The sequence below is a fragment of the Heptranchias perlo genome, chromosome 11 (assembly GCF_035084215.1).
Source record: "Heptranchias perlo isolate sHepPer1 chromosome 11, sHepPer1.hap1, whole genome shotgun sequence".
NCBI lineage: Eukaryota > Metazoa > Chordata > Chondrichthyes > Hexanchiformes > Hexanchidae > Heptranchias > Heptranchias perlo.
This window is the reverse complement of record NC_090335.1, coordinates 63,794,760-63,821,851: the sequence shown is the minus strand read 5'-3', so window position 1 is coordinate 63,821,851 and position 27,092 is coordinate 63,794,760. Positions and strand designations below refer to the sequence as shown.

Here is a 27,092-nt window from a genome sequence, read left to right as displayed (position 1 = left end):
TGCCTGTGTCTTTCTCTAGTTTCTCTCCTACCTTCCCTCATGCTCTCTCAGCTTATCTTTTCCATGAGACTCGCCTCTTGACCCCATTCTCACTCAACTACTGACCACCCAACTTCCCTTTCAGGCCCCCATGCTAGCTGACATTATAAATGATTCCATCTCATTATAAATGTCCCCCTTCCTTTCAAATCCACAGTCATCATTCCCCCTCAAAAAACCCACCTTCGATGCCTGTGTCCTTGTAATCTACCACATCTATTTCCTCTCAAGTCGTAGAAACAGGAGTAGGCCATTCAGCCCCTCGAGTCCTGGAACATGCTTATACCTCCCACATCCCTGCCTATCTTTCGTGCAACTTCACATCTGAATCTCTCCGATCAGGTTACCGCTCCAGCTACTGCACTGAAATGGCTGTAATCAGTCACAAATGACAGCCTCTGTGACTGTGAACATGGCGCACTATCCCTCCTCAACTTCCTCGTCCTCTCTGCAGCCTTTGACACGACTGACCACACCATTCTCTTCCAATGCCTCTCATCCATTGTCTAGCTCACTGGGACTGCCCTCGCTTGGTTCCACTGTTATCTATCCAATACCTCACCATCTTCATGTCCTCTCTTTAAGACCCTCTTTGACCAAGTTGTTAGCCATCCTTCCTAATATCTCCTTTGATTACATTTGTGTGAACCACCTTGGGATTTTTTTTAAGTTAAAGGCGCTATATAAATGGGTGTTGTTTTATTGCCCTGGATATGTATGTCATGCACAAGCTCGTCTCCATACATTTCTTGTCCATAACTGCCTGGGTACACAGGATATTAAAGACAGGAAAATTCCCTGCAGAAGGGTTGTTAACTGCCTCACAATTACAGGATTGTCCCAGTAATGAAAGATTCTTATTGTCCTATTTGTGGAATAAAGCATATCTTTATTTTAAATGTCCTGTTTTATTTTAAATAGAGACAATTTCTCTGGTTATGTTTTACCATAGGCAGCCAAAAAAAAATCTGTCTTCGTTCTAAATGATAAAACTTACTTTACACAGTAAAATTATGGCCTGAATTGGCAATTTGCAACTTGTCACAATTTCACAGTCCCTAACTTTGCAACCACATTGTCCCTGCATGCTCTTAATGTTGCTTCAAGGCTGAGCATTTTTTTTTTCCCCAAGCTTAATTTTTTTTTAACAGCAGATGTTTCCCTTTTAGCAGTTTCACATAATTTCCCATGAGCAGACCCAAAACCCATGATGCAGAAGGGTGTATTCTTTTTCAGTAGGTCTAACGATTAACCTAATTTGTAGTAAACTGTGTACATGAAGGATGACCAGTTGGCTGAGGTACCAGGACTGCCAGTGTCTGCAGAACCATAGTCCGACAAGAATCAATTTTAGGAAAGGGGCGAAGAAAAAGAACGATGCCTGCGCCTTTAAACGGGAGCAGGCGACTGCGCCTTTAAATGAGAGTAGGCGACTGCGCACTTCAACCAGTTAAGTGGGCAGGGGCTGGAAGAGCATTGAACGTGTTTGTAGGAGGCGTGGAAATAAGAGGCCAAATCCACATATAAAGAACACGCGGCAGAAGCACCACCGAACCAAAACAACATGCCTAGATACGAGCTATCACTGATTCTGAAAGCCATGCAGCGGGTGAGTGTTCACAACAAAAAACCGAGAGAGAGAAAGAAATAAAACAGTCGCCATCTTCCCGCTTCATTTTAATCCAACGACAAGGTCGAAAGCGCCGGCTGTTCCCGGTGTGTAACTGGACTGGCGGGGAAGGAGCGGGGTCCAACGTGCTAGTGACCGCTTCTGCCTTAACTTTTTTTTAAAATGGAGGTTGTGTTTGGTGTCGGGATTGTGCGTTTTGTTCTTTTATCAGTTGGCCATTGAGGCCTCAAGCCGCATCTTCGCGCCAGGGACCGGTGCCGCAGGTTTGCTGCTTTGTGGCGACTGTGGAGAGAGTCACTTGAGAGATTAGCTCCAGAAACCGAGCGGGCTTCGGCTGGTCGGAGAATAGAGGCTAACACTTGCCATCAGACTCGTTTTTCAAATAAACGCCTTTGATCGAGAACGCCTGTGATGCCTCGGTTGTCAGGAAGTTGGAGGCGCTTGAACGAAACCGGTTTTCCAAAAAAAAATAATTTTTTTAAACCTAAATTTTAGAATTGGTCAATACTTTTTACGTTTATTTAGCTAGTGAGATAAAATGACTTGTGTAGACTTAATAAATTCCTGCATTACAGCTTTATAAACGTGTGAAACATTGGGCCGGATTTTGCTGTGAGCAGCGAACCAACGGCTAGCCGTTCGTTAGGCTTGCGCTTGCCCATAGACATTCCATGGCGTTTTGCACCGCGAGTTGCTGTCAACTGAACATCCAAACAACTCTGCTTCACTACAGGGCCAGCGACTGTGTATCTCCTTAACCATTCAGATTGAAGAATCGCTGATGAGCAGTGCAGTCTGAACCAGGAAGTGTCAGTTAGTAAACTCAATGCCAAATCAAGTACAAAAAGTCACCATTAAGAGAGGGAAAGAAAGATTGCATTAAGAAATAGAAGGGGGAGAAAAAGTAGAGATAAATTATTTAATTTTTTTCTTTAAATCTCCAGCAATAATTAAAAGTTGAAGGAATTCGACTCCACACTTGTAAATGTTAATTTTCAATGCCAGAGTGGCAGTAATTAAGACTGTTAAAAGGGTACTTGGACTGGAATGGACAAGTCCTAACTTTTTGTGGCGAGTTTAGTCCGTATCTACGATGTCAGTACAGGAACTTCATGCTGTTCAGTACATTTGGGAGCCAGATGGTGAGATGCTGTTTTTGCGCAGCTGACACCAACCTTTGGATTTTCGTGTTTAACTGAGCATGTGCGCTCGCTGGAAGTTACTCTCCGATTTGTACACAAATAACGGTGAATGCTGTTAGCCTCACTGTTATTTTCACAGCAAAATCTGACCAATTGTGTGTTTTTTAGTTAACTGAGTTATCCAGTAATGTTAAATATCGAACCACATTTTGCTGTGAGCGGCGAACTGTTCGTTAGACTTGCACTTGCCCATAGACTTTCCATAGGCTTTTGCATGAAAAGTTCCTGTCAATACAGTGTGGTGCCCTCTACTGGGCATCTGAGCAGCGTTTGGAATTGTGTAAGAAAAAGTCTGATCATTTGGGACAATAAAGTGAAGAGAAGACAGGACCACCAGTTCAGCCAGGTGTCTTATAGAGAGGTGAGTGGAGGCTTCAAATGACCTCCTTAAATATCAAAAGTTAGTTTAATTTTATATAAACTTTAAAAAATATTTTATAAACAGTGTGATCTGGAGTGGAAAAGGCATTTTCCCCCCTCTTCACACAGGCCTGCCTCTTTAAGCACTTCTAGCACTCTTGATGTCACATATTTGAACACAATGTGGGAAAAAAATCTGACACCTGGCGCTCTCAGACTTTTTGTACAAGTCCCTGACAGCTAAAAGCTCCCTCTGGCTGAATCCTGGCTTAATTAAATATGTGTAAACTTTAAATGGTGGCAAGACAGGTTCCTTGCACCAGTTCAGACAAGCCCTAACTCTTTTTCTGGTGAGTTTAGTCTGTATCTACAACATCATTGCAAGAACTTCACACTGTTCAATTCATTTTGAATGGGGAGCCAGACAGTGCGATGCTGTTTTCGCGCAGCTTATTGAGGGGCGACGCATCTTGACGGCAACTTCCCGATTTCCGTGTTTAACCGCGCATGTGCACTGTTGGAAGTTGCTATCTGATTTGCACATAAATAACGGTGAGTGCTGTTAGCCTCACTGTTATTCTCACAACAAAATCCGGCCCATTGTTTTAAAATATATCTTAGAGATGTAAGGCCAAGCAAATTGCATGGCAATTTCTGTCAAGGGCAGATGCGCAGTTAAACACGAAAATCCGGAGATGTGCCCTGCTGCCATCAGCTTCGCAAAAATGGCATCTCGCTGTCTGACTCACTATTCAAATATGTTGAATGGCTTGAAGTTCCTGTATTTGCACGGTAGATACGAACTAAACTCGCGACAGAAAGTTAGGGCTTGTCATTTTCAGTTTAAGTACCCTTTTTAACAGCGTGATAAGTCTTCATTACTGTCAAACAACCTCCCTGGCACTGAAAATTAACTTTTACAAGTGTGGAGTCTCATTCCTTCAGCATTTAATTGTTGTTGGAGAATTTTTAAAAAATAATTTAAATTTTGTTTTACTTTTTTCTTTGTCTATTTTTTCTCTGTCAGTACAATCTTTCTCCATTTTGCTTTCTGTACCTGATTTGAAATTGAATTCACTATTCTAACTTGCACTTCCTGGTTCAGACATTCAGCTATTCATTAACAATTCTTCAATCTGATTTGGTTACGTTGCTTGCCCTGTCCCAGATGCCCTGTAGAGGGTACTTCGCTGTTTGAATCTCTAACTTACAGCAACTTTCATTGCAAAAAGCTCATGGAAAGTATATTGACAAGGGCAAGTCTAACGAATGGCAGGAGCCGATTGTTTGCTGCTTACAGTAAATTCTGGCCCATAACCTTTTCATCTTGCAAACTTGTGACCTGATCACTTTCACAAGAAGTCTTCTGAAAACACAATGGGAAATTATACCAATTCTTCTCAACTTTAACTGGTACAAATACAAAAGTTAATACAGTTTTTTAATGCCAGAACTGATTGATTAAAGGTGCTTGATACTGTATATAAAAATGCTTTTGGTCAACTTAAGCAGCTTGCCTCCACAGCTCCAACACTTCATAAAATCACACCCTACTCATTGGTAAACATTTAAAGCCCAGTCTTTGGTTTACAAATTTGAGCTTTCTCATCACTGGGCAGAAGGTAAGTTATCTAGTGATAACCTATGGTGGAACCTTGAAATATGGAAATCTTCATAGTCATGCCATGACACAATTTCAGTAACTCACAAGTCAGTTGATTATCAGTGGGTTTTAAACAGCCAGGAAGCTTTTTCAAATTCAGTTATAGTGGGAGTTTCAAATCCAAACAGCTGCATTGTAGACATTGATTTGTAGAATCTCTAAACCAAAGCACGTGCTGCATGTTGTAAATTACATTGTGTAGCCAAGTGACTGAAACTACTTTAATTATTGTGATCCTGGTCTACTTCCCATTGTTGAACTGCAATACAAACTTCTAAACTGCAGTATATAGTAGTAACTAAATTGATAAATTTGTAACAAGAACTGTTGATTTTGGCGAGTTTAAACAGTGGCAGTTAATTGCATAAAGTTTCCAGAAATACTCTTATTGTAAAGGTTTTATGTTCATTGCCTGATAAGTCAATTGGGACAAATAATTTTTTTCACTATAAACTGGGTTCCATTGTGCTGACACAAATTGCTACACCTTCAAAAAGACTTTTGGAGTTCTAACTTTTGAAAAGTTCATTTTAAGGTGATAATTTCAGAAGATGTGATGTCTTGACTGCTAGAATCTATTCTTTCAATAGGAATCTACTGTACTTTGTTTGCAATTTTGGGCAGGTAAGTGTTGCATGGGATAGTTTGCAAGAGTACATTAACAGACAGACAACTCAGATCTTTAATGTGGGCTGTAAATTATTTCATTTGAACTAATACATTTGGAAAAAGAAGCTTGTTCATATAATGCGATATATTGGGCTGGATTTTACAGTGAGTGGCGAATGAAAGGTGCCAGCTGTTTGTTAGACATGCATTTGCCTGTAGACTTTCTATGAACTTTTGCACAGCAAGTTCCTGGAAATTAGAGATCCAAAAAGCACGGTGCCCTCTACTGGGTATCTGGGACATGTGTGAACAGGGCAAGCAGCTGTGTATATCCTTAACCAATCAGATTGAAACATCGTTAATAACAGTGCAGTCAGAACCAGTGAATTCAATTTCAATATCAAATCAGGTACAGAAAAGAGAAGATTGAATAAAGAGACAAAGGAAAATAATTTTTTAATAATCAAACAATAATTTAAAATCTGAAGGAATGAGACTTCATATTTGTAAAAGTTAATTTTCAGTGCCAGAGAGGTAGTTTGGCAGTAATTAAGATTTACCACACCGTTAAAAGGGTACTTAGACTTGAAATGTCTTGACTGTACTTGGCAAATTTAGTCCGTATATGTCTGGTAAATACAGGAACTTCATGCATTTGAACGGGGAGCCAGAAAGCGAGATGCCATTTTTGTGCAGCTTTTGGAGGAGCATTGCATCTTGGCCAACAACTTCAGCATTTCCACGTTTAACTGCGCATGTTTGGTTGCCGGAAGTTACACTCCGATTTGCACTTGAATAATGGTGAATGCTGTTAGCCTCACTGTTATTTTTACAGCAAAATTCGGCCCTATGTATTAATGAATAGAAAAGTAATTAACAGTTATATTGGTTCAAGGTTCACCGTTTGTATATTTTAAATTATTGCATTAGTGAAAAAAACATTTTTTTGTTTTATCATTGGTTTCCCACTCTTCCCTGTCCCTACCACAGTCACCGTGTACCATCCATGGCTAAGAAATTGAGGTGCAGGGACCTAATCTCAAGGCTCAAAAAATGCTGTGCTTTAACTTTCTACAAAGAGGTGAAGATTATTTATCATTAGAGACCAGAGGCTGATGTGCACTTCAACTCCATTTACCCACTGTTGCTCCATATCCCTTGATACCCGTTCCTAACAAAAATCAATGTCTGTCTCTGTCTTGAATGCTCCAATTGCCCTAGCATGCACAGCCTTTTGGGGGAGAGTTCCAGATTTCTATTACTCTTTGTGTTTAAAAAGTGCTTCCTCATTTCGCTCCTGAATGGCCTCGCTCTAATTTTAAAATCATGTCCTCTTGTTCTTGCCTCCTCCACCGGTGGAAGTTTCTCCGTATCTACCCAACTATCAAATCCTTGTAACATTTTAAACACATGCTTCGAACAGATCACCCCTCAATCTTCTATACTCAAAGGAATACAAGCCAAGTTTGTGCAAACTGCCCTCATAATTTAACCCTATAAGCCCCGGTAGCAGATGCGGTCTGACCAAGGCTCTATACAACTGAAGCATAACTTCTTCTCCTTTGTATTCTAGCCCCTTTTGAGATAAAGGCCAACATTCCATTAGCCTTTTTTTGATAATTTTTTCACCCTATCTGCTAGCTTTTAATGATTTGTGTACTTGGGCTCCCAAATGTCTTTGCTCTGCTACAGTTCCTAGTTTCTCACCATTTAGAAAATACTCCGATTTATTTTCTTGGGTCCACCTCATGCTTGCCTACATTGAACTCCATTTGCTATAGGTTAGCTCACTCACTTGAGCTGTCTATGTCTGTCCCTCTTACTGTCCCTCCTAACGTAGTGTCATCTGCAAACTTGGATATACAACTCTATTCCTTCATCCAAGTCATTAATAAATATGATGAAAAGTTGAAGCCCCAGAACAGATCCCTGACGTACACCACTTGTCACATCTCGCCAATCAGAGTATGTACCCTTTTTCCCCAATTTCTCTTTCCTACTTCGAGTGAAGAAAATTAGAAGAGCTTATTTAAAATCTTTATTTGTAGCAAAACCCCTGACATGCAGTAATTTCCAGTTTACACTGAGCCAGAGAATTCAGTTAACACTAGAATTCTCCGATTGGGATGGGGAGAGTGTAAACAGGATTGCCTGTGTGGTGCCACAATGAACAAAACTTAGTCTGCTCCTTACTATTAAGTTCCTGGATCTGCCCCTTTCCTCTTCTCCCATCGCCCTCGCCCCACCACGGGTGTGATGACACAGCTCCACTTTAGCTGCAGAATAGTATGACACTGTAAGTAATTCCAAGGGAGATCCAATAAGCTAAGAACATTTTTTACTCCGTTTCCAAGGTATAAAGTACTTTGTTGAAACCTGAACTATTACTTTTGCTTAGCCCAAAATAGTGGTAAAAACACAAGTTGACATAATTGATAAGTTCTTGCTTTCACAGACATATCAGTAAGAACCTTACACATTTTAGATTTGAATAGAACACAGTGCTCTTTGTTTCCAGTAGCCATGAGAACCTGGAAGAACAAAACCTGGTCGGAATTAGAAATAACACACAAGATTGTCATTAAATTGAACTCGAGTTCTCTTTATTTCTATTATTGGTTTAATACTTTTTGTAATAAAACTTGCAGCTGAAGAGCATATTTGTAAATCCTTAAGAAATGTAAAAGCCTCATCTCAAAAAGAAAAAGGTGTTACAAATGTGGTGTAAAGATATGCTGTGGCCAACAGTAAAGTAATTGAATGCCTTTGTTTGTGATCTGGCTTGTTATCCAGCCAGTTTTTCTTGTGGCTATCTTTATTATCTCTGTACACTAGCTCCAACATATCTTGTCCAATACTGACCTAGGCCAATGGAAATAAATCAGTGGAAAGATTGTATAATTTTGCTGAACACTTTATTTGTCAGTTAAAACTTTAGAAACATTTGATTAAACTGAATATTCCATGGAGGTATGCAAGACAAGATTTTTATTTCCACTCAAGGTACTGAATTGTAATTCACTCTTGAATTGTTTGTTTGTTAGTTAAACCGGTACGCAGTGTTTTCTGACTGCCACACCGATGGTGCAGTATTGGGTTCTGGTAAATACAAATTCATATACAGTTGCTGCTGATCTGTTGTCAACAAGATGGTTTGAGATTAGCAAGTAATTCTTAATCAATTTAATTTACCAGGTAAAACTGTCTAGTAAGGGAATATTTATGTGGGGTCAAAGTATTCATGGAGCAGCTGTACACTTTAACTTGGCCATTGTTCATGGTAGAATTATTAATATTCTCTCTACAATGTCCTAAATTATTTAATGTATGTACTAGTGTGGTATTGCAGGTAGGTGGGCTTGGCATACTGCAACTGTGTGCAACTCGATCCTATTTCCTAGATGGTGTGTGATAGAATGATAAATAGGATTGTTGTCATACATAACTTTTCTGTGCAGAGTAAGTGGGATTAGCAAGATGAGACAATTGATTCCCAAATTATTTCTGAAATATTTAACTTTAAAAAAATTTTTTCCATGATTTAATATACTCTCAATCATTTTAATTGAAAGACCAAGGCTACTAGTACTGCACACTACCAAAGTTGAAAAATATAAGAGAAGACTAGATAAATTAAATAGTTACTCAATGACGACAACTAGAATTTTAAAAACAATAGGTTGTAAGAGGAAGGAACAGGGGGTTTTCCTCAACACCCCTCTGATTCTTTTGGCAGTTACCTTAAATCTGTGTCCTCTGGTTACCGACCCTCCTGGCAGTGGAAACATTTTCTCCCTAAACCTTTCATAATTTTGAACACCTCTGTTAAATCTCCCCATAACCCTCTCTGTTCTATGGAGAACAATCGCAGCTTCTCTGGTTTCTCCACATAACTGAAGCCCCTCATCCCTGGTACCAATCTAGTAAATCTCTGTACCCTTCCTAAAGTGTGGTGCCTAGAATTGGACACAATACTCCAGCTGAGGCCTAATCAGTGATTTATAAAGGTTTAGCATAATTTCCTTGCTTTTGTATTCTATACCTCTATTTATAAAACCCAGGATCCCGTATGCTTTTTTTTAACAGCCATATCAATTTGTTTGGCCACCTTCAAAGACTTGTGTATGTAATCACAGGTCTCTCTGTTCCTGCACCCCCTTTTAAAATTGTACCATTTAGTTTAAATTGCATCTCATACTTCCTTCCAAAATGCATTACTTCACACCTCTCTGCATTAAATTTCATCTGCCATGGGTCTGCCCATTTCACCAGCCTGTTTATGTTCTCTTGAAGTCTACTGCTATCCCCCTGGTTAATGAATGTAAAGTGTGGATAGTGTGAGATAATGAGTGGAAGTGGTCATTGATATGGAGAAAGAATAGAGCTTTGGAGAGCCCCTGAGCTAATGGAAAAAGAATCACAGAAAGAACTAGTAACTGTAGCACAAGTAGTATTTGAGGAAAAAACTAGATAGTGAAGAACATAGCTTTGGTGAGTGACCATGTGGTAGCTTGGCTAGAAGTGCACCGTATTAGATCCCTGTTAAGGCTTTGGAGAAGTCCAAGCCAATGATGGGTGAATCACCAAATATTCAAACAGTAGAGCTTCAGAAATACGTAACGTAGGCTTCCAATTGACCAGTGGAATTGCCGTGGCAATCATGAATTAGGCTAGAATATTAAAGATTCAAAGAATTTGCTGTTAACAGTTTTCATAACTTTGGAAAGTACCATATATAATGACAGTATGATGAAATTTCCAAAGAAGGAACAGTGGACTGGGAGTCCAAGGGAGATTGAAGATATGTTTGGAAGCACACATTTTGAGGGTGGTTGGAAGGACCCTATAAGGTTTTGATGGAAATCAGAATGGAAGATCAAATAAATTTCCCATTGCCCAGCACCGACTGTGAATATTTAAAATCTTGGCAACTGTGTTGTGCAGGATGTTGTGGATGTACTGTTGGAATTTGCTGAAATTTTAAAAATAATTACTGTATGCATGTCACTATGAAATAATTAAATAAATAGATAAATGTGCAGTAAAATACATTGTGCGTTAACAGAATGTTATGGAATTTATGGCCACTCAAAGGGCTGACCTCTGTTTCTCAATATTATAAGAAGCATAATGGTGAACTTGAGACACGTTTTCATTTTTTAATTAGGGGATTGATTTCCTCAAATCATATAGCTCAGTTTATAGAATCTGTACTTTCACAACAATATTGTCACAGCTGACTGGCTACAGTTTGTCAATTTTGAACTTATGTTCCAACGTACTGATAGCAATACATTTTAAGAATTATATGTGAATGGTGATTAGGGAGAAGCTCTGAGATTTGGTGTAAATTGCAATTTCATGCATGGTTATGTTCTGTGACTATAGAGGTGCGACTTGTAGCTTTGTAGAAAACCGAAAATAGAGCCATGACATGTACACTAGATTTGATGGTAGTATTGGATTATGTAGCCTCTTTATGCAATTACTCCAGCACTTCTGTTAAAGGTGCATTGCTGTCAATAGTACTTGCAGTGCAACTGTAAGCTTAGGATACCTGCACCATTCATGTGAACCTCAAGTGCAAATCTTTTGGAAAACCCGTGGTTTCTCCTTTCTGCATACGTGAGTAGATACATCTTCTAACCATTTACTTTCTGATATGGTAAACTTTTATACAAATGCACTTTATGATTTTAAGGTGTTTGCATCTGTAGGACCTCCATTACATTAACACTACCATATAACCATATGTTGCCTCATAATAGAATTTCAAGCATCCTGAATGTACAAAATCCTTTCCTCTTTGTAATTGCTTGCAACATATTAGGATTATGGAATTGGTACTTAGTGAGTAAAAGAGTGTGGCTCTGAGCTGTACAGACCAGAAGTTTCGAGATTTGATCGCTGGTCTCAACTCGGGTTAGGGTGATGCACTGCAGTCAGCCTCCATGTCATCAAGGTGGGAGCAGGGAGGAAAACCAATTGGCTCCTGATGTGCTATCTAGTAATTGTCTTCTGATATGACGAGACCATTCTTCATATGACCCTGGGTTTTGGAGGGGTGCTTGACTTTGGATGGTTACACTGCAGAGTCTGACCCTGTGATACCTGCTGAGAATCTCTCTCTCTCTCTCTCTCTCTCTCTCTCTCTCTCTCTCTCTCTAAAACGAGGGATCATTGAATAATGATCAGGAACGAGAATCCTGGTTCATCATTATTTTCCCCTCCTTTCTTCTTCCCTCCTTCCCCCCCCCCCCCCCCCCCCCTCCCCAAAGAAAAGAGCTGGGAGGTTAATTGTAGCATCCCAATCATTAACTTGGCTAATTTAGCACAGACCAGGGATTGAATGTGTAGCTCATTACCATATCATGGTGCCGTTCCGCACTAGGCCATCAGCAAGCTTGCTTTTGCCTCTATCACCATGTTGTTGTATTTGCATTGTCAAGGGTGATGGTTTCCCATCATTTTTCTTAAAATTTCCATTTGATTCATTCTGTTACTTGTCTCCAAGAATTTTAAGTCAAATATGAGTTTTAAACTGCAAGCACTTACTGTGTTTTTGATGTTTGTTAAACTTAATTTTTGCTGAAATAGCCTAGAGTCCACTATATATTAGTGTTATACTCGTCCACTGAATTTATCGTTTTTTTAAAATAAATTACAAAGTACATTCAGTTTGTTTGATACTACTGAAAGGTCTTAGAACCTCAAATGTGATCAGGGTGTTTTTTTCCCCCCCTCTATCCTGAATAGTTCCAGAATTGTTATGGACAACAAATGCATGTTTTTAGACAGGCAAAGCGGACTGCTCACTTAATTCCCACAATCTGTTAGGTGCCACTTTCTAATAATGTTGTCAAAAGTCTTGCGTCGACAGGTATATTAGTTCTTTCTTTCAGAAATTATATTTGCGTGTACATATAATCTTTTAGATTTGGTGTACAATGGTGATTCACACCTCCACTGTGTCGCCAATGGGACTTCTCCAAACATAGGGATAGTTTTTTGTAAATCACATGTTATGACATTTACCTTGTTTACCATAAAACGATCTTTTTAAGAATTTTTAAAAGTTTTTTCGGGCTGCTTCACATGATGTTGCCATGCATGTCAATCTACAACTTTTCACTAAATCCACATTGGTAAGTCCATCTAAATTTGGTGATGAGGAATTGTACGGATCAAATTTGTTGTATACATGGAGCATGCAACAGGAGCCAGTGGCTTGTTGAAAATGCCTTTTTAAGGTTTGCTCAACAAACAGCTTGTATTGTGGCCTTCATAGTATGTGGTACTTGTAAGATATAAGACTGGTTCCACTTGGTTTGTTTTGTGTAAAATAATTTTTGAAGTTTACCCCCCCCCCCCCCCCCCCATGTAATTCCATTTCTTTAGTTTATTCTCTGATCCAACTCTAATTATGCTACCTGAAAGTCTTGTCCTCACATCTCTGATTCACATGCAAGGGTGGATTGTGGAGTTGAGTAAGTCGATGATCAGTAATAATACTGATTATCGGCCTTCATCTACCTCTTCTACCTTTTTTGTTTTAAAATGGAAATCAGGTTTTTCAACATACTTTTCATATATTAAGTCATTAGCCATTGAGAGTTTGCATCATGTATACTTTTTTTTCAGAAATGAACCTGCTAAAAAGTGTAATTCTAATATCCTCTTTGTCTTTTGTCTTTGCTGTCTTGCAGGAGTGTAACTCTAGGCCTTACTAGACCTGTCAGCAACAGCTAAGAAATTCAACACCAACAAATTAAACACTGACAGTCTTGTGGATTGCTGCTAAAAAGAGCATGAGAAATAGTCAAAAGTGAAGTTAACAAGATAAATAGTAGTTGGCATCCCAGTACCTGTACAACCTGGAACCCTACAGTTTCAATCAAGGCAGCAAACCAAAGGACAAATATTTTACCACTCCATACAGTTTTTTTTTGTATTCTTTCATTAGCAATCATACCGTGTCTGGCCATTGTCTGATTACCATATTCTGTAAACGGAATTTAATTGAATCTGAACTATTATAACAATGTTTGGCTTTATGGAACCAGCTGACATAGCTGTTGTAGCACTTTATTTTGTTCTTGTATTGTGCATTGGGTTTTTTGCGATGTGGAAGTCCAACAGAAGTACTGTGAGTGGGTACTTTCTTGCAGGACGCTCCATGACCTGGATGACAATAGGTGCTTCATTGTTTGTGAGCAATATTGGCAGTGAACACTTTATTGGGTTAGCAGGATCTGGAGCTGCCAGTGGATTTGCAGTGGGAGCTTGGGAGTTCAATGCAGTGTTGCTTTTACAGGTATTAGGTTGGATTTTCATCCCTGTCTATATCCGATCTGGTGTGTACACCATGCCGCAATACCTTTCCAAACGGTATGGTGGTAACAGATTAAAAATCTATTTTGCTTTGTTGTTTTTGCTATTATACGTTTTCACAAAGCTTTCCGTTGACCTGTATGCCGGTGCACTGTTCATCCGGGCATCACTGGGCTGGGACCTATACCTCTCGATCATCATTTTGATTGGGTTGACTGCAGTGTTAACTGTCACAGGAGGACTTGTAGCTGTCATCTACACAGATGCCATGCAGGCCATTCTTATGATTGGTGGAGCTTTAACATTGATGGTTGTCGGTATGGTCAAGGTGGGAGGCTTTGAAGAACTCAAACGACGATATATGCTGGCTTCACCAAATGTTACAGCAGTTCTCACCTCTTTCAACCTAAGTTCTACCAACACCTGCCACATCCACCCAAAAGAAGATTCCCTAAGGATGTTACGTGAACCAACTGATGAGGATATTCCTTGGCCTGGTTTCCTGTTGGGTCAAACACCAGCCTCAGGTTGGTATTGGTGTGCGGATCAAGTCATTGTGCAGCGCGTCTTGGCAGCAAAAAACATCGCTCATGCCAAAGGAGCCACTCTGATGGCTGGTTTTCTGAAACTCTTGCCCATGTTTATCATAGTCATTCCAGGCATGATTTCCAGGGTTCTCTTCACTGATGAGGTTGTTTGCATTAATCCAGAGCACTGTATGCAAGTATGTGGCAGCAGAGCAGGTTGCTCAAATATTGCCTACCCACGACTGGTATTGGGAATCTTGCCTGCGGGTCTCCGTGGCCTAATGATGGCAGTCATGATAGCAGCTTTAATGAGTGATTTGGATTCCATATTCAACAGTGCCAGCACCATATTTACCCTTGATGTTTACAAGCATCTTCGAAAGACTGCCAGCTCTCGAGAACTTATGGTAGTAGGTCGTCTGTTTGTCTTCTTCATGGTAGCTATAAGCATTGCCTGGGTTCCTATAATTGTAGAGATGCAGGGAGGACAAATGTACCTTTACATCCAAGAGGTAGCAGATTATCTCACCCCACCAGTGGCAGCGCTGTTCCTTCTTGGTGTTTTCTGGACGCGCTGCAACGAGCAGGGGGCTTTCTGTGGAGGGTTGGTTGGATCCATTTTGGGAATTATCCGTTTGATTCTTGCCTTTATTTATCAAACACCAGACTGTGACGAGCCTGACATCAGACCAAGTTTTATCAGAAACATTCACTACATGTACGTGGCAACAGTTCTATTTTGGATCACTGTCATTATAGCAATAGTAGTGAGTCTACTGACACCTGCTCCTCCCAGAGAATATACTCGTACCACCACATTCTGGGCATTAAATGACTTGGACAATATAAAAAGCTACCAGAAAGAAGAATCTGATAAAGTAACTAGCAGAACTGTGGCTGAATGCAATGGTGGTGCGGATAAGTCTGATTGTAAACACAAAGATGCTGATGGCATAGAATTAGTTCAGTTAATGCCTGGAAGTGATGATTCCAAATCTCTAAACTCTCCGTCCATCTCTGAAAGACATGCACCAAATGATAGTTATATAAATGGACAAACTACTCCTGTGGACCAAGAAAGCAAAGAGGAACCTGAACTGGAAAGAAGCAAGTGGTGGAGATTTTTTGACTGCTTTTGTGGATTCAAAAATTATGATGTGAAAGATCCAGTAGCAAAAAATTCTGTAGAAGATGAAATCATTTGCTTACAAATGCTGCAAGAGAGCCCAAGGATTAAAATATTGTTAAATATTGGACTTTTAGTTGTATTATCTTCTGGCATATCCATGTTCATTTATTTCTCTTTGTAAAATCAGCCATGATGCAGTTTTGGGTTTGAAGACTTTTTTTATATTCCTTTTGTTGGCCTAGTTTGAGAACTTTAACTTTTTTTTATAAAATAAAAGGAGGTGGGAAGGGGGAAGATTAGGATAAAGTGAAATTGTATATGCCCAGTCTGATCTCAGCTGATGCTGGACAGACAGTAAAATTTGGCCACCGTGCCTTGTATTAAGGTGGAGAAAATCGTTGTGTTCCAGCTTCTGATCACTGCTCCGCAACTCGTGCTGGAATCACACGTGTGGGTTTCAGATGAGGACTAGGATCAGGTTCAGTTGTGATGCCACTTTGGTTGAATATCTTTCTGATAACCACTGTCGAGGTTCACAATGGCCTCTTATGGGATACCATAGGGCAACTTGTGCCCAGTGAACTATGCTAAACAATGAATCAGTGCCTTCAGGAGGAGAGAGAAGTGGCTGGAAAAAAAAAAGTTGGAACCTTGGTATTAAGTCCATGGCTGAACATCTTCCTACACAACTGGGGTCAGGAATTCAGTGGAATGGGCAGGGGAGGGCTGAACAATGTTTCTTCATATTTAGGGGATGGATGTTGATGCTCCAACATACTGTTAAGCGTTCCATATTTTTATTTGTAGGTATCAAATCCATTTATGTAATAGTTTACCTGCGTAACAGATACTGCACTCCAAAAGATATTCATTGTGTGAAACCACTCTGAAGGTGCTATATAAATGCAAATATGTTTTATGTAGGCCAACAAAAGGATCATAGTCTCTTGATTGATTTAAATCATGAAATCTTTAGTTATTATATAATTGTATACTAGTTATGAATGATCTCGGTCAATCTTTCTTTTTGTGCCCTTTTGTAAAAGTTTTTTTTAAACCTAAATCAAACTGCTTTAATATTGGGGAAGTGTTGTCCGCTTTAGCTGTATTCAGTAGTAATTATATACATTGTGGCAAGTGAATTCTCAGTTTAGCTTAGATGCAGCAAATAGATTGTTGTGATAACCAAGAAAACATGTAGCCCTTTTTGGTAACAGTAGTGGCACTTGTGACCTTCCCATCTTCTATCTGTCCTAGTACAATATAGGGTGATTAACTTGGGATTTCCCTCCATTCAGTTTTAGGTGAAAATTATTTACTCACTAGCCCAAAACCAATAAGGTTTTGTTTTTTTAAAAAAAGTTGTTTTCTTCGTCCTCACACCCCCAATATCTTTGTGGATTTCTTTTTCTGTCTGTCTTTCTTGCTTTTTTTTCCCCTCCTTCCTCAGTCATTTGCTGTTTTTTTTATCATGGATACATTTTTTCTTTAAAGCTTGTATATTCTTTAGAAGAGTAGCTGATGTTGCATCAAAATATACTGAAGTACAGGTTATTGTTGGAAAAATAACTGATGTGGAGGTTAAAAATGATAAAAACACGGTCTACTTTTAATTCAAAGTCGCTTAATTCAAATGATCTGATTCAAACTTTTTTGCACAGGAGTAAACTGTAATTTGTATATTCTCACACACATACAAAAGAATGATTTCATTTTTTTAATATAGGGAAATAACTTTATATTGTAAAGACTTGAAGAATATGTTGCTGTGCAAATACTATTGGTCTTCTATTTAGAAGAATATATAAATGTAATTGCCATATGATATGCAAAGTGTACTTGCAGATTAGCGTTTTCTGTCTAATTTTGCAAAGTTTTTGTCCCATCACCAGCAAATAACATTTTGGTTTTATAAAAATATCGTACCAAGTTCCGTCTTGTGTATAATGACATTCCATTCTTGACGTGGAGTGTGAGTTTAGTTACCTAATTACATATCCAAGTCCAAACTACCCGCACAGATAATCGTGCAGGGGGAGGAAGCACACATTCTTTTTTGTCCTGATCATCACGATCTGGTGTTTAGTACATGCCTGAAGGGGTGTTGACCAATTACAAAAGTTCAAACATGTAAATAAAAACACAAAATGCTGCAAATTCACACCAGGACTATGCATCTGAATTAGAAAAAGCTTTTAAAGTAAGATTTGAATTTTAAGATGTGTTCCTCGTAATTGAAATTTGGAAAATGCTCAGCATAAATCTAGGAATTAATTCAACAAATTTGAGAGTCAAATAAATGATTTCCAAAATTTTTGATCATTTCTGGGTTTCTTTTAAGTGTAATTTAAACTTCATTTGAAAGTATATTTTAAACTTTTGATACCCCTGCTAACACCTTAAGCATTTTAACGTTTGCATCATCATTATTTGAGCATTCATAGTAATTCTGTTTAAAGTACTGAGTGCATACTATCTGCATATGTGCAAAGATGATTCGTAGTATGCTATGTGAACTTCAGTTGGTTGAATTGCCATAGCTTGTGTTTTTGTAAAATTATAAATACAACTCTGGCAGTTTGTTCCAAACCTGGTGGTAAGGTTAAAAAGAAAAATAGGACTTCTGGGCTGTTACCAATGATGGATGGATGCAGAATAAGTGGTCCTCTGGGTTTTTTAAAAAGCTCTTTCATACCCTGTGTTCTAAGTGGTGTTCTTCTAATCAATTGTGAGCAATATAAATGGTTATTATTGGAATCATCCACCAATATTCTAGCTATATTTAATCTGTTTGGTGTTTTGCGTGGGAGGAACTTGCAGCTATGGAACCTCCATAAAACCTATGTAGCCTGATACAGTAGTTTCAGTGCTCTGATCTTGTTGTGACAGAGTTCCAGACTTTATACATTAAGTATGTAACACACTCAATTTTCAAACACTGGAGAATAGATTTAGTTTAATGAGTTGTCCCTTTTTTTTTAATATGTCTGTTTGGTTGAATGGATTGTACCCTGTGGTCTAAAATACATATATTTTATTTCATTGCTTCACTGCAAAGCACAAGTTATTGTAAATTTTGTACTATATGTAACATTACCAAACATACAATACTGAGGTGGTAGAATTAACATTCTATTTATATATTGGAGATCTATTAGCTAGCTGAAAACTGATGATCAGGTCTGTCCCTGTAGCTGTATCTCTTGCCTGCTTTCTTCTCTCTATCTTTCTTATTGTTCTCGTGTGCTCTTTTCTAAATTGCAGATATACATACCAGCTTTCTACTCCACAATGATTCCTTCTGTAAATGAGCCTTCCATTCTGTTGGAGTAGCACCAATGTTGGAAGTGTTTACTGGCAGAAAAATAGTTCTGCAGTCAGGATTTCAGCCAATGAATACAGAGTTTATTGAATGTTGACATGATTACAGTAAAATGTGGCAGGTCAAGTTCCTCTTATACAGATTTTTTTTTGTGACAATGAGCAGAAAAGCCCACAGAACGAGGCTTCGCAGCAGCAGCCTGGATATGCAGTTTCCCCGAAACAAGCTATCTCGGTGCCAGAAGGACTAAATAAATACATACTGCCACTTTAAACCAATGAAAACTGAAGTCCTATCTATTGAAAGACTGAACGGCATTTATAATTGAGGGCTACTGAAGAAATATTCAAAAAGCAGGGTGAAACCGAGCTCAACCATACTAAAAGAAGGTTTCTGGTCTGAAAATAGAATAGCAGTTATCGGAGAACTCAAACAAGTTGGAGAGGTGGCTAGAAGAGTAGAAGGGATTATGTGTAATCATTGCTGGATTCTATGCAAGATGAGTTGTAGATGAAATCATGGGATTGGGCTACATGAAAAATAACTTACTCATCAAATCAATCCTCTTATTCTATAACCTGATTGACCCAAATGTGCCTAGGCTCACACTGAACATTTCTAACCAGTGCAAAGCAGCAATCAACAAAATCAATAGAATGTTGAACTAATGTAGCCTAGACAGTAGAATACAAGTCAAAGGAATTTGTGATCAAACTGTAAAGTGCTCTGGTCCGATGCCTTTTGTATTGTTTCCGTTTCTGGTCTGATATAAGGAGAAATGTAAGGAATCTTACAACATCAGGTTATAGTCCAACAGTTTTATTTGAAAATCACAAGCTTTCGGAGTTTACTCACTCACCTGACGAAGGAGGTAAACTCCGAAAGCTTGTGATTTTCAAATAAAACTGTTGGACTATAACCTGGTGTTGTAAGATTCCTTACATTTGTCCACCCCAGTCCATCACCAGCATCTCCACGTCATGATATAAAGAGGACATCCCTAGTGTTAGAGGTCTGAGTTATGAGAGGCTGAAGAGATTTGAGCTTTTTGGTTTTGAAAGGAGATATGAGTGGTGGCCTAGAGATATCCTGAGGATGTAATGAAGCACTGTGTTATTGAAAGTTTTGTTTGTTCTCTCTCTTGTGGCTACTTGCTCCATTATTAATAGGGTGGGTATTCTTGGGTCTTCTGCTAAGCCAGAATCATTGGTAATTGAGCCTGGTGGAATGTAACAGCACCTAAATGGAAAGGTTGGCGAACTGATTTTCTGTGTGTAAGTTTGGTATGCGTAGGTATCCCGTGTTGGATGACCTTGTAACTAGGGAAGAGTAGTTTTATTTCCTATCCTGACTCCTGCAGGCTGTCAGGATAGATATATCAAAGCACTTTGGGCTCTCTGTGGGAGAGAGGAAGGAACAAAGGATTGGGGGTTAGCAACTTGTGTTTTAGATTTGTAGTTCTTGCTATTTAATTGATCTAAATACAAACAAAACTTTGCTTTAAAGGGAACTTTTTTTTATTAGAGCTTGAAAATGGGGACAGTTGGATTGTCATTTTTGGGAAGGATGGTTTCCAAAGCCTGCAGATTTAAGTTGCCAATAATTTACTAGTGTTAAAGGATGCAAAGGGCTTGGGTATCAGAACAGTAAAATCATTTTATACTGTAGTCTGTTATTCCAGGTAACTGAAATGTATAATATGATGTAGGTGACCTAGGTTTTACTTTTCCATGATGCATATATGCATCACTTGAGTACAGATATTAATCTTTTAGAGAGGTTTTAAGTTTGCTTGAACAGATTACCAAAACTAATTCGTAGCTCAGATACTCTTGTTTGATCAGCTTTGGTAGTTGCTGAGTTGGGGAAAGCTTGTGACCGTTGATGGTGTGGTAAGTGGCTGCACCGCTATGACAGAACAGCTATTTTTTTCCTGCGCCTTAGAGCAAGACTTCCAGGATAAACGTAATTTGGATATGTAACTCACATCTGTATAGCGCAAAACAGTGATAGTGAATCGGCAGCCCGTTTTACACCCCCCCAAAATCGAGTTTGGCTTGCCAAATATAAATGAGTAGAAAAAAAAACTCCCCAATTGCAGGCATGCCACCTGATTTCAGAGTTGAAGGTGACTGGAGAGGAGACCATCTAATACACATTAACTAGTTGTCTTTACCCCTCCTACCATCAACTTCAAACTGCCCAGCCTGAAATGGAGGTTGTTGCATTTATTGCATACTGTGAGCAAGGAGTAATGAGACCGGAGAACCCAGTTGTCTGCTGGATCTCCAAAAGACCTCTTCAGTGACTAAACTTTTGTATGTTGGATACAGCTATTTTGGGAGAGGTAATTACTCCAAGAAGGAAGGAGTTGAATATATTTTCCTCCTCCTTGCCATGCATTAAACTTCAATGGTGGTATCAAGAATGTGGTAGATACCTTGGCTCTGAGACTAGAGGAAGTATTGCACAACTTAAACTGGGTTCATCAAAGGCTGACCTTTTTAATAGATAATAGAAGGAGATATCATTGAACACTTTAACACAATTTTTGCCAGGATTAAACTAAGTTCCAGTGTCATCGATTGCTAAAAGACTTCTGACTTTTTTTTAAAGAAGCCGCCCTCTACGGTTTGCATTTGGTAGATCTGCATATTATATGGTCCTCAAAGTGCTGCTGTGTCTGCAAATAATAGACTCCCTATCATCTGTTTCTGGAAGCATGTAGCAAATGTGTCCCCTTTCACCTTTTTGCATTGATACAAGTGAGAGCCAATCTTGATGCTCTGGACATTAATGACCTAGCATTTTATCACAAGTATTGAATGCCTTACCAAATCTCCCTTTTTTTTTGATTTGAAGATTACGATAGAAAGATGACTTTATAACACTGAACCTGTACTTACTAGGAGTGTGATTTCTATTTGTTGTGGCTTCCCAGTTTGATGTTTGGTGAAGGGTTTCAAGTATTTGGAATACAGCATAACTCTAATGAGGTGAGATTCCCCATCCTTTACCACGGCTGGCTCCACCATTACTTTTTAGGTAGGAACTCCAGCATTGGTTATTTCCTATCTACTGGTTTGGTAAAGATTATTCCAGTACATCTCACCAGTAAGTACCTCAAGACAACTCAAAAACACTCTTCTGATTCCTACGGGGTCGGTGGGGGGGGAGAGAAAGAGAGAAAAAGTATGTAGCAAATTCTTCAAACTCTCAAATCTGGGGGCTGTGGGCTTGCTCCATTTTGAAACTATTTTTGGCCCTCATCAGATTGATCATTAATGCCAATATGAGGAAAATGCTGGCACCCAAAGTAGGAAGCAGCTTGTCTGCCATTTTCTAATTTAAATTTCTTCTTATTCAGCCCGCCATGGTGAAATGAGGTTGGTGAATAGAGCTCAGAACCATTCATTAATAATGTACATGCTAGTGCTACAGTGATTGAAAATTCAAATAGCCTGTTTAGTTTCATTCTGGAATTTGCTACAAAGCATTGGAATGGGCGTTTAAGTGCTTGGTAATACCTTTTTTATTTAGGGAGGAAGAAATCTGTTTTTGAGTATATTATTAAAATGTATACACAGGAGGAAATTCCACGGTGACAAATGGTGTTAGAGTCTAGAATATTGTTTCCGCTGAACACCTCTCTAGCTTGCAGATGGATACCTTCTTCATAAGTGCTGATGATGAATCCAGTTAGATTATACCAAGTACAGTTTTTTAAACTGTTAATGGAATTGAACCCATTTATGAAGTGATTCCAGAATTGCTGGGGAGGGAGCTGGGACAATGTAGTTTGAAGTGAGGGGTGTTAGGAATTTACAACCACAGCGGGGCAAATAATATAATTGAAATATCTTGCAAGGCATACAATATTCCTTGTATAGTTAACCAGATGAATTTGTTGCGGTTTCATATACATTGGGAGAGATGAGAAAGTGGGGAAAAATCGATCTATCTTCTTAAGCTCTCTTGGTATAGGGTTGTTAAGCCATCAGCAGCTGGTGGGAGTGTTTTCTACTACAGGAATCATTGAAATAGAAGAGAAGTTTAAAACACCGAGTTGGACGAAGTAATGCCATTTTGTTCTTACTAGAAGATGGAAGCAAGAAATCTGATTTAGTTTTGTCCATCTATTAGAAACCTCTATGACATTGTGATTGTTATGTAACCTTTATGCACTATGTAAATCAACCAGCCTTAACCAAAGATAATAAAATCGTATAATATGCTTTTTACTTGTGATTGCTATGTAATTCTTGTGTGCTTTTTAAATGAATCAATTTATGTTTTTGTCAAAATATTGAATAAAAAGTCATAAGGAATATTTTACTTGTGCAGTGAGAGTGTTCATCATTCTGTGTTTTAATTTATTTGCACTCCTGAATTTCTGATTCAGTAGAAAACTGGATTTCTTAGATATGACACCTGATATTATCTGAATTATTTGCAAACCAATGTTAGGAGTACAAGTTTGATACTTTTATAGAATCATAAATTTAAATCTTGTGGTTGAATTATATAAACCTATTGTGTAGAACTGGAAAAAAAGGGTGAAAAACAGTTGGTCCCAGGTGGGGAGTTTATGATTTGGTAAGCTTCACAATATTATTGACAACTGAAAATTAGGCAACTAGGTTGATGTTTCTTTAGTTGGGGCAACATTTTGCCCTTTGATATTACACTAATGGTAACATGAGCATTGGAAGGCAGCCTAGAAATAAATCTGGCTCTAAACATGCTCCCCCATTATGCATTTCTGCAGTTACGTTTGTTTAGTAATGTGACCTGTGTTTTCTTCCTTGCTATCAATGGAATTGCACCAGTTTGTTCTATCCATCCAAGTACTTTAACATCTGTATGCAGATGCTGAGAAATTGCATGTGACTTTTTTATAAGGATAACAATAAATATTTCTCTCCTCAAACAAGTACTTTTCATAGCTTTTGGAACAATTTATGCAAAATTGAGGCGCACACAGTAAATTCCACTACATGCACTAAGTGTACAATGTTACTCAGCACTAAATCCCTTGCTCTATCTCTAGGATCACCTTGTTAAAACAACAAAATGCTTTGCCCAGAAAAATTGCAGATCAAAGCTTGTCAATACGCTGAATGTAATTTTGGGACATTGGGTGGGTCACTGAAGCATATTTGCTCCTTGGTTCCAGTCTGTCCTGTCATAAGACTCTGCCTCAGGTAATTTATTTTCCATCAATAAATCTTGAAAGACTTCATTAGTTTTGCATTGGCACTTTTTGAAAACTCCAGTTTTTAAAAAAAAAAAGTCAACCATAGAACAGGAAAGTTTTGGATTTATTAGTGTCTTAGTCTAACTCCAACTTCTCTTTCTCTGAAGTTCTTAAATGTGTTGCGGCCTCCCGAATCTATGTCCATCGTTCCTGCAGCTCCATATTTCAATTTCTTCAATTTGGTTTCTGTCCCTGCCACTACTAAAATAACCTTAACCAAAGTCACAAATTATATCCTCCGTTACTGTGACAGTGGTGTATTCTCCCTCCTTATCTTCCTCTGCAGTCTTTTGACATGGCCGACTACACCATCCTACTCCAATGCCGTCCCTCTATTGTCCAGCTCAGTTGGATTGCTCTTGCTTCCATTCTTACCTATCCAATTACAATTGTAAACAATTTTACAACACCAAGTTATAGTCCAGCAATTTTATTTTAAATTCACAAGCTTTCGGAGGCTTCCTCCTTCGTCAGGTAAATGTTCAGGAGCTCCTTGAAGCCTACGCATTTATACATCACAGAACAATACATGGTGTTTACAGACTGCCCCTGCAACTGCCCGTTGCCAAGGCAATCACCGTGTTCAGACAGAGAGGTGTCACCTGCAGAACCCCCGAATACACATTCAACAAAAAAACAAACAGGAAAAAAAAACAGAGAGAGGCAGAAACATCCGGGAAGGCAGAGAAAGCCAGCAAATGACCCATTATATTAAAAACAGATAACATTTGTTCGCTGGTGGGGTAACGTGTAGCGTGACATGAACCCAAGATCCCGGTTGAGGCCGTCCTCATGGGTGCGGAACTTGGCTATCAATTTCTGCTCGACGATTTTGCGTTGTCGTGTGTCTCGAAGGCCGCCTTGGAGTACGCTTACCCGAAGGTCGGTGGATGAATGTCCATGACTGCTGAAGTGTTCCCCGACTGGGAGGGAACCCTCCTGTTTGGCGATTGTTGCGCCAAACAGGAGCAATATAATGGGTCATTTGCTGGCTTTCTCTGCCTTCCGGATGTTTCTGTCTCTCTCTGTTTTTTTTTCCTGTTTGTTTTTTTGTTGAATGTGTATTCGGGGGTTCTGCAGGTGACACCTCTCTGTCTGAACACGGTGATTGCCTTGGCAACGGGCAGTTGCAGGGGCAGTCTGTAAACACCATGTATTGTTCTGTGATGTATAAATGCGTAGGCTTCAAGGAGCTCCTGAACATTTACCTGACGAAGGAGGAAGCCTCCGAAAGCTTGTGAATTTAAAATAAAATTGCTGGACTATAACTTGGTGTTGTAAAATTGTTTACAATTGTCAACCCCAGTCCATCACCGGCATCTCCACATCATCCAATTACAGCCAGAGCACAACAATGGCTGCTTCTTGTCCCTGCACTGTTCCCGTGGCCCTTTTCTCTGCCTCATTTACGTACTACCCCATGACGACAACACCGACATGGGTCAGGTTCCACATGTATGCTGACAACACCCATCTATACTTCAACTCTCTCAACCCATCCGCCGCCTCTTGTCAGAGTGCTTGTCCAATATCCAGTCTTGGATGAGCAGCAGTTTCCTGCAGTTAAACATTGGGAAGATTGAAGCCAAGTTCTTCAACCTCCAAAGCAAACTCCATATCCTTGCCAGTGATTCCATGTCCCCCCCCCGGGCCACGGCTATTGTCTCAAGCTGAACTAGATCGTTCGCAATCTAGGTGTCCTATTTGACCCTGAGCTGAACTTTTAACTCCATATTCTCTCCCATTACAAAGATTGCCTACTTCCACCTGCTTACCCTCAACTCAGCCCATCTGCTACTGAAACGCTCAAATGTTCTCCTGGCCTGTCTCATCTTATACCTTCCGTAAATTTCAGCTCATACAAAACTGGTGGCCGTATCCTGTCCCGCTTACCCATCACCCTCGTCCTTGCTGACTTCTGTTGCATCCTGATTCCTCCAATGCCTCCAATTTAAAATTCTCATCCTTGTATTTAAATCTTTCCATGGCTTCGCCCCTCCCTACCTCTCCAGTCCTGCAACCCTGACCGAACTCTCCATTCCTCCGACTGGCCTCGTGTATTTTTCTCCCCCCAAATACCCCATCATTGACAGCTGTGCCTTCAGCCATCTAGGCCCGATGCTCTGGATGTCCCTCCCTAAACCCCTCTGCCTCTCCACCTCCCTCCCCTCCTTTTAGACCCACCTCTTTGATCAAGCTTTTGGTCAGCTTTCCTAATGTCTGCTTTGTCTCCGTGCCCATTTCTGTCTGATTTATGGTGGCTGTTAAGTGCCATGGGGGGTGGTGGGTGTGTGTATGTTTGATTTGTTTATTACTTTACATATGGTCCTGATTTCAGTTGTTGTCTGCTGCACTTCCCCAATCCAGGAAAACCTCATGCTCTCCCTGCTTCAGCTTCCTTTTTAGTCTCTTGACCACCTTTCCCTGCAGCATCCCAGATCCAGCCCGTGGCTTCTTTGCAGCCTTGTCACTCAATCGTCACACAGTTCCTCCGTTGCGATAGCTCCCACATGTGCCAAAACCAGTCAAGACTGTGATAGAGATAGCAACAGCAAGACCATCAGGCCCATAGTGTTGGTAAATCGCAACCTAGGCCTCATCTTGCTCCATTTTTGATTCAATCAATAAAGGAACATGTGTGAGAAGGATACAGGCGAGGAGAGTGAGAGAGATACAGAGATGACAACAAAGGAAGTACAGAAAGAGGGAGACAATCACAAGGGTTGGAAGACAAACAATGGAGACAAATACTTAAGAGTAGGAGACATGCAGAGAGTCTTACAGGAAGAGAGAGATGCAATTTTTTGTCTGAAGAATGCCATTTTAAAAATTAAACCAGAAAACACAATCTTACATTTTCTGGGTGAAAATTTATAAACATATTAATGTTAAAATGGCCAAGCGTAAGCTTAAAAACATGTTAATGCATTTTATGACTGGATATTATTTCACCCTATTAACCTCTTATTAGTTATATACAGTTTAAAAATACTTCAAATATTTTTGATGTTTGTACTGGAGCT

The 27,092-nt window shown here is 39.4% G+C and overlaps 2 protein-coding genes across 4 annotated transcripts in view; both read left to right on the top strand.

The window, feature by feature from the left end:
* The first annotated feature begins 1,563 nt into the window (after nt 1-1,563).
* Nucleotides 1,564-19,626, top strand: LOC137327432 (sodium/myo-inositol cotransporter-like). The gene is made up of 2 exons (XM_067993239.1): nt 1,564-1,648; nt 13,210-19,626. The coding sequence occupies exon 2, from the start codon at nt 13,545-13,547 to the stop codon at nt 15,669-15,671; it is 2,127 nt and encodes a 708-aa protein (XP_067849340.1). The 5' UTR covers nt 1,564-1,648; nt 13,210-13,544; the 3' UTR covers nt 15,672-19,626.
* The window catches only part of mrps6 (mitochondrial ribosomal protein S6), an 83,622-nt gene continuing 58,093 nt past the window's right edge, over nt 1,564-27,092 (top strand). The window contains exon 1 of one of the 3 annotated variants that reach the window (XM_067993242.1): nt 1,564-1,648. In XM_067993242.1, the coding sequence (XP_067849343.1) occupies nt 1,604-1,648 (45 nt within the window). In that variant the 5' untranslated portion in view covers nt 1,564-1,603. Of the gene's footprint in view, nt 1,649-2,632; nt 3,233-27,092 lie in introns of those variants that run through there. The other 2 variants (XM_067993241.1, XM_067993240.1) reach the window with 2 other exon arrangements.